The sequence below is a fragment of the Microcebus murinus genome, chromosome 9 (assembly GCF_040939455.1).
Source record: "Microcebus murinus isolate Inina chromosome 9, M.murinus_Inina_mat1.0, whole genome shotgun sequence".
In the NCBI taxonomy this organism is placed as follows: Eukaryota; Metazoa; Chordata; class Mammalia; order Primates; family Cheirogaleidae; genus Microcebus; species Microcebus murinus.
This window is the reverse complement of record NC_134112.1, coordinates 70,953,841-70,970,349: the sequence shown is the minus strand read 5'-3', so window position 1 is coordinate 70,970,349 and position 16,509 is coordinate 70,953,841. Positions and strand designations below refer to the sequence as shown.

The following is a 16,509-nucleotide window of genomic DNA, read 5'->3' as shown; positions in this document are numbered from 1 at the left end:
CCGGCAAGCCAAGAGAGTCAATTCTGACAGTTACATTTTCCTTCCAGTTACAGATTAAACTGTTCCCTCTTTTGAGATATATTATTCATAAATGTGAACAGTCTCTGAGCTGTAGCTCCTCCCATCCATAGATAGGAGGTGGGGTGGGTGGAGATTGCTCATCTACGTTATTGGCTGCCCTGGGGTTGTGCAGAGCTGTGTCTTCACACTCTAATACTGGAGGCCAGGATTTTCCTTAGCCCTCCTGGTTTCTCAAAGAAAACCCTCTGCCAAGGATGGCTCCAGCCCATGATTTCCCAATCCAGATGACAATAAATTCCTCCCACTAGATTTGCCAGAAGGGTCAAAGTTGACTAGCATAATAATAAAAAGCTGACCACTGAGTCAGATCTAAGTATGGCCAATAACCCAGACAATTAATCTCTTTTTAATATCACTAAGCACATCCTGAAAGTATAAAAGGGAACTTCAGTCTGAATGTCCTATTAGCTCAGGGCAGGCTGACCCAGGTAGTCACTAAAGAACTTTCCACTCCTACCAAGGGGTGTCCAATGGAGAAATCAAGAGATGCACATTATTTCTGGTTTTGTAAATGTCCTTAGTTGTGTACAAGTACCCTATTTTTCTAGTTAAAATACCTTTCACATATGTGTACATACATATATCTTCCTTGTCTTTAGTCCTAGGCATTTCCAGCCATTTTATTATTTTTAAGAAAATCATTTCAGATTATTTTAGCTGGGGGAACATGGGCAATCTGTGTTCTGATTCTCATCCTTGGCACAAGACCTTACACAATTGTCTTACTGTCTCGTTCCTTGTGCAATGGGGACCTAGCACTAGACTTGCCCCTGGGAATGGAGCGCCACCATCTCGCCCTCCCAAGGAGTATGGGCCCGTCTGTTGCTGAGGTCAGGAGGCTCATTTGCCAGGAAAAATTTGTAGCTATATGAACTCCTACAAAATTCACTTTAGCTAAATTCCATCTGAACCAGTAGGAGGGGGGAAGGGCGATGTGACATTTCTGACGACCGCGGGAGCTCCGGGCACATAAGCCCAGAAAACAGTGTTTGTAGGGCAGTGCTAAAGAAGGATGCACGGGCTGCTTGCCAGAGGAGGGCTGTCCCGGCCCTGACAGCGGCCGCTCGGGGGACGCCCCTCCTCGCTGGCCGCCTCATCTTACCTTGACCACGTCGTCGTTGAGATGCTTGGGGTCGCGGTTGACCAGGTCGATCTCCTTGGTGTGCGCGTCGTAGACTTGCTGCTTCTCGCTCACCTCGTCTGCCATGGCCTTGTTGTTGGGCTTGTAGATGTTGCCCTGTTCCCGGATGGGAACGGTATAGAGATGTCCCTGCAGAGGGTGGACGGCCGGGAGAGCGAGGGCGGCAGCGGTGGTGGGAAGAAAAATTCCAAAAAGAAAAGCGATCAGAAGTCAGCCTGGCGGCGGGGCAAACCTCGAGCTCGAAATCGAACTGACCGCGTCCACAGCGACGGCTCCAAGCACAGAACCCTCCTGCGCACCGCAAGCTTTTTAAGAGGATCTAGGAGAGGACACCACACCCCTCGGTACCAGGCAGGGAGCGCCTGCCTCCCCCGCCCGCCGCCAGGGGTCAGGGCAAACCCCGCCGCGCGGTCCGCCCCGGCCCCCGCCCCGCGCACGCCCGGCCCGCGCACCCTCGGAGGCGCCCGCCGGGGAGGGGGCCCCTCGGACTGCGCCCCGGCCCGCTCTCTGCTGCGCCGCCCGCGTCCCGAGTGCTTCACCTGCTCCACTTGCCGGTCCCCGGCTCCCCTACCCCTGTCCCGATAATCCCTTCCAGCTTTATCCTTAAGATTCAGCCGGAGCCTCCCGCCCCACGGAATGTCCCCACTTTCGTTGCCTTTTGGCCGCTTTCCCCTCGCACCTGCCTGCGCCCCCCACCCACCCTTTCTCCTCCCTCTCTTGTCCTCCAACCCCGTGATGATTGCAATCTCGAAAGCCCCGATATCTGGGCTGAGCCCTGCGCCAGTCCTGTTAAACTCGCTAGAACCGTATCTCACCTGCACAACCCCCCAGACCCACCCTCAGGTCACTCCCGGGCTGCCAGAGGGTGGCAGAAGGGCGGCTGCGTGTTGGAAGACCTGATCTCCACACTCTGGCTGGGCTCGAGCGCGGAGAGGTGGTTGGAAGTGGCGGTGGCAGTTGGATAAGGGAAACACCCCTGCCAGGCGCCGAGATGCAGGAAGAGTTCTTGAGATGGCTCAAGAACTTTGGAAAGTGCAAGCACAGCGCGCGCCACCACCCGGGCCAGCCAGTCCAGGCGCCTGGCTGGGACTCTGAGGGGACTGTCCCCAGGACTGCGGGTAAATCACCCCCACCCACCCTGCGCTCCAGCTCCCCACCTCCCAGCAGACAGGGGCCGGACCGCGGGGGTCCCGCGGCAAGAGAGCACCCTAACCTGTCTAGAAAACGCGTCCTCAATCCGGCCGACCCAACCTTAGGACCCCGACCCCCTCTGCCGTGTTCTTCTCGCTCAGGGGCTCCCTTGGCCCCTTCCCCATTAGGAAAACATAAAACATTCCTGACTTCACTTTACCTCCCCGCCCAGGCCCATTCCTCAGCGGTGCCAGGCGAGAGGAGTGCCCCGAAGTGGAGAGAGGGCTGGGGCAGGGCGAGCAGCCGGGGTATTTGGAGTGGGAGATAGCAGAAGCAGGCACTCCACGCGCGCGCAGGGCCCGGCGCGCCCCGCCAAAGCCTACCTCGGAGTCTACGTATTTGCCCCCCGACATGCTGGCCCGTGGCTGGATGAAGGCTTGGAGGAGGTTTCCCTGGGCTGTGATTTAAGGGAACTGAGGAAGGAAGATCTTGTATTGTATGGGGAGGGAGGGGGGAAGGCGCTGGCGGGGGGCGGTGGCCGGGAGGGAGCCTCCTGGACGCCCGCCAGGGGCTTGTTGCGCGCGCGGTTGGCCGGGACGTGCGCTGCGCCGGGTCTAGGCACATCCCCAAGGTTCTGGCAGCAGAGGGCGGGGAGCGCCCGCCCTCAGGGAGCAAAGAGCGAGGGAGAAAGCTTTTCTCCCGCGCTGGGCTGCTTGGGCAGATACTTTAAACCTGGGGCAACATTTTCTCAGCTATGAACCACCAAGAGGCGTCCCGGGGATAGCTAATATTTTCGCAGTGCATCATCCCAGCAGGGCTGGAGGGAGCCGGCGCGCCTGCAGAGATGCCCAGTATGGGCAAGGAAGGCGGCAGAAACAATCCTGCCCTGTCCTAAGCCGTTTTTTTTTTTTTCCTTCCCCATCGCCCAAGTTCCCTTGCTATGGAGACACTTCTGTCTCCCTGTTTTCACAAAGGAAGTGATGAAAAATGGCTTGAAACCTTTAGGCACATTTCACATCTAAACACAAGGGAGGAATCTGTGTGGGTGCGTGAGCGGCGTGATTTCGGTGACACTCGTTTACATCTAGTCAATGTGGATGTAAACGTGCGGAAGCAGGGATGCCGAATTTAACGATTCCCACTCGCTGCTGAAATGTCTCCTAAATGCTTCATAATGAGAAACAAAAATGTTTAACTTTTCTATAATTTTGTTACTGATCTTTTCTGGAAGAAAGGAATATTATGCCAAAAGGCTATGCCATATTTGCAAAATATGTAAAATATGTACAATTGTAGAAATATTTAATTAAAGCTTCAATTTTATCACCAGAGAGGATTGTTTTTTAAAGATGTGCTTGGCTGTGAGACAAGATTTGATTTTTCTACTAAGTGATTAGACTTAAAAAGAAAATGAGTTAGCAATTGTCAGGCTTGTACCAGGTGGGAACCTGAAAAGTATATATAGGACAGCATGTGGTTAATACAAAATCTAGGCTTGTAAAACAATATCTGCAAGAGTCTGGAGAGCCCCCTCCACACACACTTTGTAGATCTAACAGACAGCTGCAGCCAGCATTCCTTGCCCCTCCCTCCCTGATAGAGACAAGGCTACCCCTCCCTAGCTCTCCTGAGAATGACCACTTAGAGCTGAAGGATGGATGTGACTGCAGCAGGGGGCAGGGGTCCTATGAGTAGGTTGTTTGAGAAAGAATTTATTACAGGCAGCTTTTCTGGCCCACCTACTTACTCGCCCCGGAAAAACCTTCTATAAAGAAACTCAAAGCTCTCCCCTTTTCTCTTGTAGACATTTTATCACCTCCACCCATCTACACTTAGATGCTCAAAATAAAAAGCATTTTGCTACACATGAGACTCTCTCTCTCTCTCTGTGTGTGTGTGTGTGTGTGTGTGTGTGTGTGTCTTGGTTCTGGACCTAACAGCAATCAAAGTATTTTATCATTTCCTGAATTTGGGGCTTCTGTCTTTATCTTACTATAAAGCAGCACATACCAATTAATCAGTTATTTTGCTTTTTGGCCATAATGAGCCTGGAAAGTCATTATCCAACAATGGAAAGGACATGTTGCCTAAGGTCCATATGCAATGAAAAGTCAAATTATCACTTTAAATTTCAAAAGCTGGGAGTATGCCTGAAGGAGCACAGGTTAAAATAAAAACACTGGCAGTCTAGAGAGGGAATGTGGGTTGGGGTAAGGTGTACGAAAATGGAAACTAGAGGATGAAATGCCAATAGAGTTGATTATCTAGTTGGAGAGGAGACATGCAAATATAAAAAGGAATTATAAAGGATGGGCTATTATTGATAGCAGTTAAATTTTTGGGAAAAGATCATTTTCAACTAGGAAAGGCAGGCAAAGCACCACGGTGTCACAAACATTGGCATGAGTTTAATTATGCTGGACATTCACCATTAGTAGACTAAAGATCTTTCAAAAAGAGGGTTTTCTTAATTTTATTTCTGCCAGATTGCATTTCTATTAATAAATTCTTTGAAAAAATTGTGTTAACCAATGTTAGCAAACATGATATGCTCAAAATGTTCTGTAGCAGCTAGTGCATCTCTAATGATTGCTCCAAGGTGGCTGTTGGGGTTACCTTCTATGGAAAAATGTGGAAACCATTTCCCATCTATTGTTATTCAGTCTTCAGCTGCAGTGAGTAATCTTAACTGTGAAAAAGTCAACAGGAACACAGTGAGAGCTTGTCCTGCAGTCCAACCAGGAAGGAACTTTCTGGGGAGGCCTATGAGTGAATGCTTAACTAGTACTCAGCAGATGGAAGGCAGCCTCTCTGGGCAAGTTCATGTAGAAGAGTGTAACCAACAGCAGCACATGGAATCATAATGATCAGTGAGGCGTTGTCAATGCCAAAATGCATTCCTAATGAGAGGGAAAAACCACAGACTCTTTATTAACCTGCCTCAACAAGAAACTGGCACCAAAGAGAAACAGATCTTAGTCTTGTTATAATAGCTGACTTGGAGAAACAGCTCCAAATTTATGAGAAATAAAGAAAAGGTGAAGATGAACATTGTGAGCAGAGGTGCAACAAGATTTAAAATGAATAGATGATGTAAACAAAATTGTTTTTGTTTGATACCCACAGAGATAACTTTAGGCTTGGAGGCAAGTTAATAACATTCTCCAAATCATTTACTTTAAAAAATGTGTAGATGGCAACTCATTTGCCTTCTAAATTTTTTTTTTAGAAGCAGCATTAAAGGTCAGCTCGTGGGTTATATGTTACTAGGAAATATAGAGCTAAAAGGGACGCAGATCATCCAAAGCAACCATATTAAAAATGAATGAAACTGAAGCTTAAACATACTAAAAATATTTGTTCTTATGGAGTTCTGTTGGATAATGAAATATTTTACAGTTGATAAATAACTATAGCACCTGTTAATGACTTCTGGGACATGGGATTCTTAAATAGTTGTGAACTAAAATAAAATCTTAAGCCTCCCCCCATCCTCCCAACAGGCTGACTGAATGACCCCCTCTTGGCCAAGGGGATATCCCCAAACTAAATTGCCTGCCATGAGGAGGGAGGTCAGGCTTGCCTCCTCATGCCCCCCTCCCTTCTTGGAGACATCTTTTGTAACCCATTAACAGGCCTAAGGGTATTCAAGACAAACCTGCAGGTCCTCGATTTATACAACAAATATATGTCCGGTGGCTTGTCCTGATTAACAGCTCCTTATCTTAAAACATTCCAAGCCTTTAGACAAAGCTTCACGTGTTTAACCAATTACAAGTCAAAGAATCTTTAAACCCACCTATAACCTGTAGTCCCCCCTGCAAGATGGCCCACCTTTTTGAGCCAAACTAATGTATGCTTCCCACGTATTGATTTATAACTTTACCTGTAACTCCTGTCTCCCTGAAATGTATAAAACCAAACTGTGACCCAGCCACACTCAGTCTACTTGGTCAAGGCTTCTTGGGCATGGCTCCTGGTCATGGTCCTCAAATTTGGCTCAGAATAAATCTCTTTAAAATTATTTTACAGAGTTCAGCTTTTTTTCTGTTAACAAGATTAAAAAAATAACCAGTATAGCTGGGCCACCCAGCAGTCTATTTTAGATTTTACCCACAGCACTTGAGCTGTGCCTTAGAGTATTGCTGGTTAAATCCTGAATCACAAGGAGGTTGGGGGCCCTCAGGAAAAGGGTGAGAGGGGGTAAGGGTATTTTTCAGGGTAGTAACTATTTACATGCAAATATATAAACATGTCAATATTTTTACAATCTGTAAGTATATAAATGTTAATATCTCTACGACCTATCTAAGTATATAAACATCGATATTTTTAGGATCTATGTATTCAGCTGAATATTAACTCAGTTTATCATCATCACCACCTCACCAGGGGTCCTCAAACTTTTTAAACAGGGGGCCAGTTCACTGTCCCTCAGACGGTTGGAGGGCCGTTGGAGAGTGCGGTGCACATTCCACACATGCGCACTGTGGACTGGGGATGAGTGGGCTGCTAAGCAGGACAGGCAGCGGGGGCAAAAACACCTGGCGGGTGGATAAATGTCATCTGCAGGCTGCATATGGCCCATGGGCCATAGTTTGAGGTCCACTGAACACCTTCCTCTATTTGCTCACATCCACCAAATTCCATCGAGGGCTTCCTCCCATTCCTGCCCACTCTATATGGAAATTTACATAGGAAAAAAAAATGGCTTTCTGGATGAAGATTTGCCACATCACCTAAACAAATCTTTGCCTTATTTGGCTTGAAGACCCAATTGGAATCTACCTTGGTTTGGGCTTTTCCACTTCTAATATTTCAAATGATTTTATTTGCCATTTATTTTCTTAAAAAAGAAAGAAAACATATACAGGTATTTCTATGTTTAAAATAAATCTTTCTAACCAACCTGGCTAAGACAGTATTCTTTTCATATTGTGTCTTTAAATTGGCTTCACTTTCCTTATTTATAAAATGGAAAAACATCATTGATATCTACCCAATAGGGGTGTTTTGAACTTTAGTGATGTTGCATTTAAAATTCTGAGGATACTGCCTAAATCACTATAGATAGTAGAGTTCAGGGGACAATTTTAGTTCACAAATTCAGGATTGGAATAAACATTTCACTTCAAAGTATTTGTATCGTAAAATAGTTCAACCACATAAGATATAGAATAGATAGTATGGTGAGCACCTGTCATCAAGCTTGATCAAATACTATCATTTTGCCTTATTTGCATCAGAGTTTCTAAAATGGAAAACATTTTATAGGTACTACCAAAGTCCCTGTGAATTGTAACTGTCTCTTTTTCTATAACTGAACTTAATTTCTTTTACAAACACCCTTTCTTTCAGGTGGCAGAACATTTGTTTCAGTCACTTCCTAGTTTCTTCTACTTTTGGGGGGTTGCATCTGAATTCCAGGGGCTTATGAATTGCTAAGGAGTCTTGAGTGAGTCTGCAGAGGAGAGTTTCCTTCTTAGTATCTTGGCATCTGCTGATAGGTATATCACTCTGTTTTCAGTTATTGATCCATTCAGAAGACTGCTTCGCTATCCTTCATGCTCCTTGAATATGTCCCTTAGGGCCAGAGACACTTTCTTGCTATTTCTGTCCCTTTCCTGAGCCTCTGTGCAAACCCATTGAATCTGGGTGGACAGGCCTGATGCAGCATCCTGGAGCCTCGCAGGGCGATGTGGTGTAGAGATCAGAGTAAGTCCCCATGTCCTGCCACGGTGCAGAGAAACTCCAAGCTGTTGCTACCTCCATAGGCGGTACCCAGAAATATAGGAGGCACAAATATCTCTGTTCTTAGATCCTCCTAACTTATCTGAGCCTGGGCTTAGGGACACACACCTGTCAAACACTACTTTGCTTCATTTCCCAATTTCTTCTCCCTTGAGCAGGAAGCCTTACACTTTTATCACTCGATAGTGTTTTCATGCTGTGAATCCCCCAGGACTAAGGTTTTGGAATTAAGAAAATCTTTGTCTCTGCTTTTCTGCTATATGAATCCTTCTTTGGGGGTGGGTGGGGTAGGAAACAGTTTCAAGGGCAACCAGAAAAATAGCATCAGTAAATATTTCAAAAGTGTCCTCTGTCCCGAGTTTTCCTCTTTCTCTTCCACCAAATTCTGCCAAGATTTTTGCTAGTAACATCTTGAAGATCTGTCTGATAGTTCTGAAATATAAAAAACTTTCAAGCTCAAATTCCTATTATGTAATTTTAGAACCTCTGCCAATATTGACACTTCACCAATAGCCTCACATTAAGGCTCTTTATCTTTCTAAGTATCCTCAAAATATTGATAATGGAATAATACGTTGGCCCTTTAGCATTCCTTACGTCAGTTTACAATTTTCGTATCAAATCTTGTGTTATTCAATATGAGATCAATCTGATTGGTTATTTAATATGATTGAAATAAAGTTAATTCATAGGAAAACTTTTGAGTAGCAACTCCTTTGTAGAAAGTGTAGGTCTTTTTGTGTTCTAACTAAATTGGTAGAGGCATAGCCATATTATCATTACTAGGGCCCGTGGTACAGATTTGGCTTTATGGCCCTGTGTAAATGTTACCACAACAGCTAATTGAAAGTGAAAGGTGAAGTGGACCAACATGTTTTTGTCATCATATATGTGAAACACAGTTATTTAAAAACTAAATTTTAGGATGTGTTAACCAATTATTGGTTAACTACAATAATACTGCATAAATAAACTATTACAAAACTCAGTGGCTCTAAACCACCACCATTTATTCTCATAGATTTGTGGGCTGGGTTAGCCAGGGTGGCTGAAACAGCTCTACCTCGTAATGCTCCATATGTCTCTCCTCTGTCTTGGACCACCAAGCTGGTTGGAACACATTTTTCTCATGCTCCGTGAAGTAGCAGCAGCACAAGAGGACAAGAAAAGATATGCAAGGCTTCTAAAACCTCAGACTTGGGAAGGTATCCTGTTACAGGGCAAGTCACCTGACCTAGCCCTGTGTCAACGGATAGGGAAGTAAAGGCCACCAACATGAGGCCATGGCAAGGGTGTGGGCAAAAGGAAGTGTGAATAGCTCAAATCTATATCAGATGTACGCCGTCATTAGAGATCAGTTTTTGGCTTTCAATTTTACAAATTTTCATCTGAGTTTTTGATACGTACTATTTTTGTCATCTTTTATTTTATTCTCAGGAAGCTTTATACAGTTTACTAAAAATCTTTCCATTTAACAGTTGGTAACAAAGATAATCCCTTAAATTAAATGCAAACTTCTATATGAAGATTCTCAAATATGATGATTTGACAGAAGGCTTCTGAGAGAGAGACTCAGGCAGGTCACAGATACATTCTTTTGCCTTAAAACAGATGTGGTTTTCAAGACAATTGACAATTTAGGCTATTTTTAAAAAATTAAGTCATCACCTTTCCTCAAAAATCTTGGCTGGAGAAACCTAAAGGAATGATTGGTTCTAGATAGCTGAAACTGGCCTTTGGAGTGCCAAATTTTATATTTCAGTATTTCCCAACAAAAATCACTCTTTAAAGGATTTATTGTTCTCCCTGCTTTTTAAAGTAGAGTTGGCAGAGCACAGGTGCACACTCTGGGCCAAAATTCACTAGTGCCGCCAAAAGTGCTGGACTCTTCTTCCTACCTCTTCACTTTTTGAATGAAGCTCTCTAGTGATGCTGCCTAAAACAAGATTTCAGAAGCAAACTTCCAGTTGCCGAAAATTCCTGAACTAGTCTCACTGGTATTTGTGCTGCAATGTACAAGTGTCTTCATTGTTATTGTTCTGGATTTACAGCTAAATCTGATGAAACTGTGACTAACTTTGAAAATGTAGCAAAATCTTGTCTCTAAAAGTTGGTTATCTCAAAATTTCCAGCCTTGCTTTTTATTTATGTGCAAAATTTTGTTCTTTGAGGTAATATTTTCTTTCACAGATTCCGTGAAAAACAAAATCATAAAGGCAATCTGATTTATAAGCATAAAAGTAAATCCAAATATTGAGAAAATGCTAAATGAGCAAACCAAGTTGCACCGAGTTCTTTTCATTTATGCTGAAAGTTCATGAAAATTTCAGATTTAATTCATCATCTCATCATGATGATATATAAGAAATCAAAATAGCTTCCATGAAATTGGATGATGTACTTACCTGATTATTTTAATAACTGGACTATAATAACCTTGCCAAAATAATGTATTCAGAAAGCATGAAATGAGAGGCGAACAAAGATTTGGCTCATGTTTTTCATGTAGGTAGATGAAAATTATATCTATAGCAATAATAAAAGCAAAAATTAGAGTCATACCTAAGACTGAAAATATTTACTATAAGGCCTAAGTATAGCAATTTTCAGAAAAATTGGGGTCAAGTGACGAAACAAATTACTACATTCCATCTAGTTCAGAGATGTAGAATATTTAGATATGCAATAACGACTATGTTTTTTCCTATTCAAGCATAACAAAACTATGACCACCCTTTAGAAATATAGAAACCCATAAATGTTATTCGAGGTATGACTAAGTCTCAAGCCTAATATGATAACAAAGCATAAAGTAATATGATATAATATAATGCTATTAGTAAATATATTTAATATAATATAATAATACAATATATCTGAGATGTGTACTATTTTTATAGTACACTAGCAGAGCTTTTAAATAGTTTACTGGGAAATCACATATTTTATTTTGAACAAACAATTTGAAAAATCCATTTTCACTACAGTGAAATGATAAAGAATAAAAATGCCGTGAGCCCCTGAATAATGACACACAATTATAAGGAGATACTAAACTTCCATATTTTTCTTAAGTTAATGTAAATATTTGGGAGGAGTCCTTCACAAAAGCCTTTTGTTTTGTAACCCATCTGGCTTTAAGTCAGAGCTCCATTATTTAACAAAGGAAACTCTCTTTCCTTTTGGCCCTTTCCCTAGTAAATAAACTGTTTACCAGGAGCTGCTTTTACCTGGGGAAAATTTATCTCTACACTACTCCTTTTGATATAAGGATGCTTAATCATAAAACATTTCGCTCTTTAAAAAGTATACATAAGTATAGTATGTATGAAATTTCATACTGAGCATTAAGTGGTCTGGTCTTTATAGAGAACTTTACTTTCTTATAATGATATGAGTTTGTTATTTCTCTAGTTCCAGAGAAAGTTTGTGATAGCAACATCCACTTTTGTACATACTGGAGGATGAGGTTTCATTATGCGCTTTGCCTTCAAGCAACTCAGCTTACTGCAGAGGGAATGTGAATGCGTTTTTAAGCAGGTGTGGTGGATTATGGTTTTTGGACAGCTCATAGACTCTTTTCATAGGGCCAAACAAATGAACTCTTTGCCAGTTTCCTCTCTTGTCTGTCTGTAGCTACTTCCTCTACACCTCTTTCCATGTCTTGCTCAAACAACTTGCTAGGTAGGGCCTTGCTACTCAAAGTGTGGTCCGGGGCCTTGAAGCCTCAGTATTCCCCAGAGCTTGTTAGACATGCAGAATCTCAGGACCAAGCCCAGAGACACTTAATCCAAATTGGCAGTTTAACAAGATCCTCAGGTGATTCATATTCACATTCAACCTTGAGAACTAGTGATGTAAGGGAAACTTGGAAACTTCAGACTTGAAGATGTTTAAAAAGGCAGAAGTTACGCCAGCAAATATCACTTTTCTATGTAAGAACCATGAATGCAGAAAAGGCACCCCACAAATACGTGCAAAAAGAACCGTTACATCATGGAAAGAGCCGGAGAACTGCAGCCTGCATGACCTACAGGGAATCCCAACTCAATGAGAGGAAGTAACATGCTATTAAAGAAATATTTGTAAGCAAATTAAAGGAAGCATCATTTAAGGGGGAACCCTACAGGCAAAGTTGGCCAAGCTGCTTGCAGAGAACTGGCAGTTCTTTCTATTTCTATAAACTGAAGGCTTCTTGGAATGTGAAATCAAGAATTACAAACTGGGCAATAGCCAAGATGATTTTTTTTTTTTTTTTTTTTTTTTTGGTATGAAAGGGCATGACCTATATTAAACTCTCTGATTAGCCACACCCAAAAGGTATTGGTGAATTGCAAGAGTTGAAGCAGTACCAGTTTATTAACTTTATCAGAAGACACAGCAGTTTCTTAGGGGCTGCTTTAAAGTAGCCCAAACTCATCTTGCACTTTGAAGAGCCTCATGCTGTGTGGACCTCAAGGCAGACTTTAAGGCTGGAGGGATTTTCCTTTCCAATTCTGAATATTTCTTCAACTCTAAGTGTGATAAAATCATGGAACCTTTAAATAAAATCACTACCTTATCATGCAGCCTAGAGCTTGGCCTGCATCTGATCTGTTTCAGATAGATTAATGCTTGTCATTGCCAAAGTTTTCCAGGAAAAATATTTTACAATCTTTTTTTATTCTTGCCATTTTCCCTTGTTTGAATATATTTATGGTCACAGTTTTTGTGCGTGTGTGTGCCTACTCTAAATTATTGTTTAAGATAACCCCATTTAGGTTTTCTCTACCTCAGAAAAAAAGCTTTAATAAAAATAATTCTTTGTACAATACTTTTATGTGTATTATGACCCTTCAATCACTCTTAGAACAAATAATACCAACCAAGCTGGCACTTTTTCAGGGGTCCTAGTTTTCAAATTTTGAATTGTCATAGTATCTTCTTCTTATCTAATAAAATGTATATAAATAATGTGGTTATACATTTGTTTCTTCTGCATAGTAACAAACATTTTTTGGCATTTTACTTATAGTGCTTTGATCATGTCCCCACTCTACCCCAATCCACCCCATGTACGGTCCCTGTACACACGACACATGTAATTGATTGACCATGCTAGGTGTTCTGTGGAGATCCTTTCATCTTGTTCATGTTTTCTAACTCTAAATAATATTCACTTTTCTTGTGTCTGCCACAAAGCTATATTTAAACTGGAGAGAAAGGGTTGGCTGCATCTTATGCTTTTTTAAGTATAATATATTCCAGTGTCACGATTTCCCATTTTTGATACAGCTCCCTGCTTTGATACTGTCTGGTTTACCACTGTTACTTTGTGAGAAAATATACATACAGCAAATATTTGCCATGTTAATTTGGTGATTTCTTTATTTTGGTGCATTGTATATTACAAATTTAAATCAGAAAGAACATTAAACTTTGTTACGCCATTTAAGAAAAAGTTCTAAAGAAATCCTCGAATGTTTATAGCAGCACAATTCATAATTGCAAGGCTGTGGAAACAGCCCAAGTGCCCATCAATCAAAGAATGGATTAATAAAATGTGGTATATGTACACCATGGAGTACTATTCAGCTCTAAGAAACAATGGTGATATAGCACACCTTATATTTTCCTGGTTAGAGCTGGAACCCATACTACTAAGTGAAGTATCCCAAGAATGGAAAAACAAGCACCAGATATATTCTCCAGAAAACTGGTATTAACTGAGTAGCACCTAAGTGGACACATAGGTGCTACAGTAATAGGGTATTGGGCAGGTGGGAGGGGGGAGGGGGGCGGGTATATACATACATAGTGAGTGAGATGTGCACCATCTGGGGGATGGTCATGATGGAGACTCAGACTTTTGGGGGGAGGGGGGGAAATGGGCATTTATTGAAACCTTAAAATCTGTACCCCCATAATATGCCAAAATAAAAAAAATAATTAAAAAAAAAAAAAAAAAGAAATCAAGATCACATTGGGTGGTCCAATTAGTTTTTCTTTGTCTCATAACAAAACAGAGCAAACCTTCATCCTTCAAAGCCCTCTAAAATATTCAATTCCCTGGACTGGATGAGAAAAGAGGAGGAGAAGAAAGAGGAAAGAAAGGGGAGAAGAGTGGATGGATCTGTGGTAGTAATTGCCAATATTGGGAAATATAAAACCTCATGCCCTATAATAAGAGTCTAGTGTAATAATTATCGCAAAGTGCAGCATCACTGTATTAGGTGTGAATAAAAATTAGGGGAAAAATGAGCATGGAGATCACAATACTCATTATCACTATAGACAAATTTTTATTAAATTTTTATATATGCACAAAAGAATACTATCATGTTGTTCCATACCACCTAATACCTTAGTAAAAATTATATATATGTTAAATATTTATTGATATACATACTTACATGCAAATTCTGATAATGTATAGAGAAACAATCATACACATACTGCTTTTGCAATTAAAATTGTAAAGGCCAGTGGGCAGAACCTGCTTCTCTAACTGCCTGGCACACTGGTTCCAGCCAACTGCTGTCTCAGCTAAATATCTATTGAAAAGCAGTAAGACAATATACAACTGAGCCATTGATATGATTCTACACTTCATTTTAGTTTTTCTGCTCTTGAAAATTTACTATGGGCAAATTATTCAACAGGAGGGAAATACATTTATATATGGTTTCGCCTGGGATTTCCAAGATAAAAGTAACTAACAATAAGATTGGATAACATATTAAAGGACGCACAAACTGACAAGACATTTCCAACCAAATGAAGAAAAATACAAAATATACTCCATTGACAGGGGAATGAAAAACAGGTGCTCCTCAGAGCAGGAAAGGTGACATGATTGAATGAAGCATGAAGAAGAAGATTTTGGCTGGAAGGGAGAACAAGTCATTAGAACAGCCATCGACACATCCTAGGAGTAAGTAGAAAATCACCTCCATAGTGATTAAGTGTATGGACTCGGGTGTCAGATTTTCTTGCCTCAAACCCTTACAGTGTGATCTTGGGCAAATTCCTCAACTTCAGGGCATCTGAAAAATGGGGATGATAGTAACATTCACATCATAGGGTTGCTGTGCAGATTAACTAAGTGCCCAGCAGGTAATGAGTGCTCAAAAAATGCCAATGCTCCTCTTTTTGTTTGTACTGAGATCAGAATTCTCCCAGCTACATAATGCATGGACGATTCCAACCAGTCTCCTCCTCAGTGAAATAAGCACATTAATCCTTGCCACTTGCTTCCCTGGGATATGGTGTGCTCATCCCTGCAGCTTTCCAAATGACTCCTTGTTTCACTGTCCCAGTTAGCTGAGACAGCAGTTGGCTGGAACCGATGTGCCCGCCAGTTAGGGAAGCAGGTTCTGCTCACTGGCCTTCTCTTTCCTTTGTTACTGCTCGGTGCTCTGTGACAAGTAACTGGGAGACAGGAAAGAAGAGAATGCTCCAAAGATGACCTGTTGCTCTTATGTCTTCCTGATCCATTTATGTCTGGGAGAAAAATTTGCCCTTGGCTCTGAGCAGTTTCCCACTCTGAGTCATGTCTCTTCCTTTCTCTCATCATTCCACACCCCTACCTTTTCCTATAATGGCAAAACCACTTCTCCAGCCCTGTAGCCAAGCTGAGTGACCTAACGTGGCCCAGTGAGGCAGATAGGTGTCCCTGTCCTATTTTGGGATAACTGTTGAAGTGGTGTCCTCTGATTTCTCTGACTGCTGCGTAGTCTTTCTTTGCCACAGACATCGCAACAGTCAATAGCACAGAGAGGCAACGTGAAAGAGACGCAGATGGCCACAAGTTAGTGTAGTTTTCGGTTTCAGTTTTGCTCTTCTGCACTATCTTTATTTAGGGCACATGGTTACAGCAGAGCCCTCAGGCCCCCTCCCAGGGTGCTATTCATTCAGTAAGACATAAGTAACTTTCCTTTGTGGAGAAAAAAAGCTCTTTTAGCTGAGTTCAAGTCTCTCCACCTCTGTTCAGCTTCCATTGCCCCCTTCACTGGGGATTTAGGGCAAGGATGTCCTAAAGCAAAACTGTGCAGGGTGAAAATCATGCCATTGGAGCTTCATGTTTTTCCTTTTCTGTCCCAGGTTTCTCTTTGGTGGCATCTCTTTTAATTAGTGTGTGGTATTCTCATATGGCACTCAGAGCCCCATGTTCTGTTCCCTTTAGTAGTTTTCAATACCCCTTTCTCAGATCATTCATTCACCCTAAAGGAACGGGTGCCTGCTCATAGATTGATATGTTACCCCACTTAAGTGCCTTTTTCACTTAACAACCCATCAAGATGTAAGGTTCCAATGACAGTGTTTTAGATATAATCCAACGAATGAAGTTGGAGAGTAGGCACAAAAATGTCTTAAAAATACTAGGGGGTGCCTTATTTTGCTCATGTTGCTATTAGGGGGTTAAC

At 42.1% G+C, this 16,509-nt stretch overlaps 1 protein-coding gene across 3 annotated transcripts in view; it reads right to left on the bottom strand.

Annotated features, from left to right (window-relative positions):
* Positions 1-2,884, bottom strand: part of CAV1 (caveolin 1) — a 32,352-nt gene extending 29,468 nt beyond the window's left edge. For 2 of the 3 annotated variants that reach the window (XR_012921020.1, XM_012761099.2), the window contains exons 1-2: positions 2,737-2,884; positions 1,184-1,351 (exon numbers count right to left, since the gene is read on the bottom strand). Coding sequence is in view for 2 of the 3 variants with exons in the window: in XM_012761099.2 (XP_012616553.1) it covers positions 1,184-1,351; positions 2,737-2,766 (198 nt within the window). In the remaining variant the exon portion in view is untranslated. Of the gene's footprint in view, positions 1-1,183; positions 1,352-2,037; positions 2,182-2,736 lie in introns of those variants that run through there. The other variant, XM_012761100.2, reaches the window with a different exon arrangement.
* Positions 2,885-16,509: the final 13,625 nt, after the last annotated feature.